Source organism: Colobus angolensis, unplaced genomic scaffold (assembly GCF_000951035.1).
Source record: "Colobus angolensis palliatus isolate OR3802 unplaced genomic scaffold, Cang.pa_1.0 Scaffold76, whole genome shotgun sequence".
NCBI classification, from domain to species: Eukaryota; Metazoa; Chordata; class Mammalia; order Primates; family Cercopithecidae; genus Colobus; species Colobus angolensis.
The window spans coordinates 177,215-178,758 of NW_012121376.1; the positions used below are offsets into that span (position 1 = coordinate 177,215).

A 1,544-nucleotide genomic window follows, 5' to 3' on the forward strand; every position below is an offset into this window, starting at 1 on the left:
GAGGCTGGGGCAGCCACTCACAGGAGGCCTCATTGTAGTAGACACTGATCCGCTCCAGCTGCAAGTCTGAGTCGCCCACATAGTTGCCGCTGGGGTCGATGCCATGCTCATCGCTGATGACTTCCCAGAACTGCAAACAAAGTGGGAGAGGAGGGGTCGGCGGGCGGCCCATAACCCCAGTCAGGCCCTTTCCCTTGTGAAGCCTCAGAGCCCTTGGTGCAAAATGAGGGCTTTTGAACCAAGGCCTCCACTAGCCCCGTTCGGAAGAGAGCCCCACAGTGTCATCTGTCAGAAAATCGCCTTAATAAATATGCACCTCCACACCTGCACGTCCAGTCCAACCACAGCTCCAGGGTGGGTCAAGGTTCAACAGACCCACACCCAGGCCCCCAGGCCCAGCTGTGCACCTGCTGGCAAGGGCCTGGGCCAGCTGATCCCTCCACAAAGGGCGTTGGAAATAAAAACCCTGAGGGATGGTTTTTACTACCCCCCTCTCTTCAGGAAAGGAAACCGAGAGAGAGAGAGGGTAGAGACACCCACGGTAGCTGGTAGGGCAGGGTTCAGAGGCCCGGAGCTCAGGATCGCTTTTGGCTGCTACACCTGCCCCTCCATGTCAGAGCAAACCATATCCAGTGATGGTGCCGGGACATTACTGGCCTCAGCCAATGGAACTCATAGGGACCCTGAGAGCCAACCTCATCAGGGACCCCCAGCTGGGTCTGCAGAGGGGTCCTTGGGGTCCCAAATGGGAAGCGACTTGCCTGAGGTCACCCAGCCTGTCCGTGTGGAGCCATCTCAGCTCCCAGGGGTCATCCTCTCTCTACCTGCCACCTCCACCTTTCTCCCCTTAGAACAGGTACCTAGCGTGCTTCTCAGACTCTGCTCCCAAGACGGCTGCAGAGCCTAGACTCAGGGGCTGGGCCTGCTGGCTTCACAGGCCCTTCCCCCACCCCTCCCAGCTGTGTGACCTTGCGCAGGTCACCAGGATTCTGTAACTTGGTGTCCTCATCTGTACAGTGAGCATGATGACAGCAGGTCTTTTTGAGATTAAAGTGGATTAATCTGCATAAGGCATATAAATGGTATATGGCAAACGTAGAACTATTAGCACATATGTGTGCACATGGAGACCCACACCCCTGGGTGACAGCAAGGCCTGCAGAGAAGTTGCCACCTCATCGTGGGGGACACTCTGATGGCCAAGGCTGCTGCGTCTGGGAGCAGTGTCTGCAGGCAGCAGCCCTCCTGGGACACACACTAGATGGCTTCCTGGGGCCGCCTGATCTCTCCCAATGCCTCTTGCCCTCACTCCTCAGGAGTGACTTTTAGATGAGCTGACGGGCATGAAGGCCTCAAGACACAAGGGGCTCTACACATAAGTCATGCGCTGCAGAAAAGATTCCTCAAAAAAACAGCAGGTGAGAAAACAATTTGGTGGGGCCGGACACAGTGGCTCACACCTGCGATCCCAGCACTTTGGGAGGTCGAGGCGGGCAGATCAGCAGAGGACAGGAGTTCGAGACCAGCCTGGCCAACATGGTGAA

The 1,544-nt window shown here is 56.9% G+C and overlaps 1 protein-coding gene across 4 annotated transcripts in view; it reads right to left on the reverse strand.

The window, feature by feature from the left end:
• Nucleotides 1–1,544, reverse strand: part of LOC105501863 (tubulin beta-3 chain) — a 17,236-nt gene that overhangs the window by 3,589 nt on the left and 12,103 nt on the right. For 2 of the 4 annotated variants that reach the window (XM_011927972.1, XM_011927971.1), the window contains exon 1: nt 22–466. In XM_011927972.1, the coding sequence (XP_011783362.1) occupies nt 22–172 (151 nt within the window). In that variant the 5' untranslated portion in view covers nt 173–466. Of the gene's footprint in view, nt 1–21; nt 467–1,544 lie in introns of those variants that run through there. The other 2 variants (XM_011927970.1, XM_011927973.1) reach the window with 2 other exon arrangements.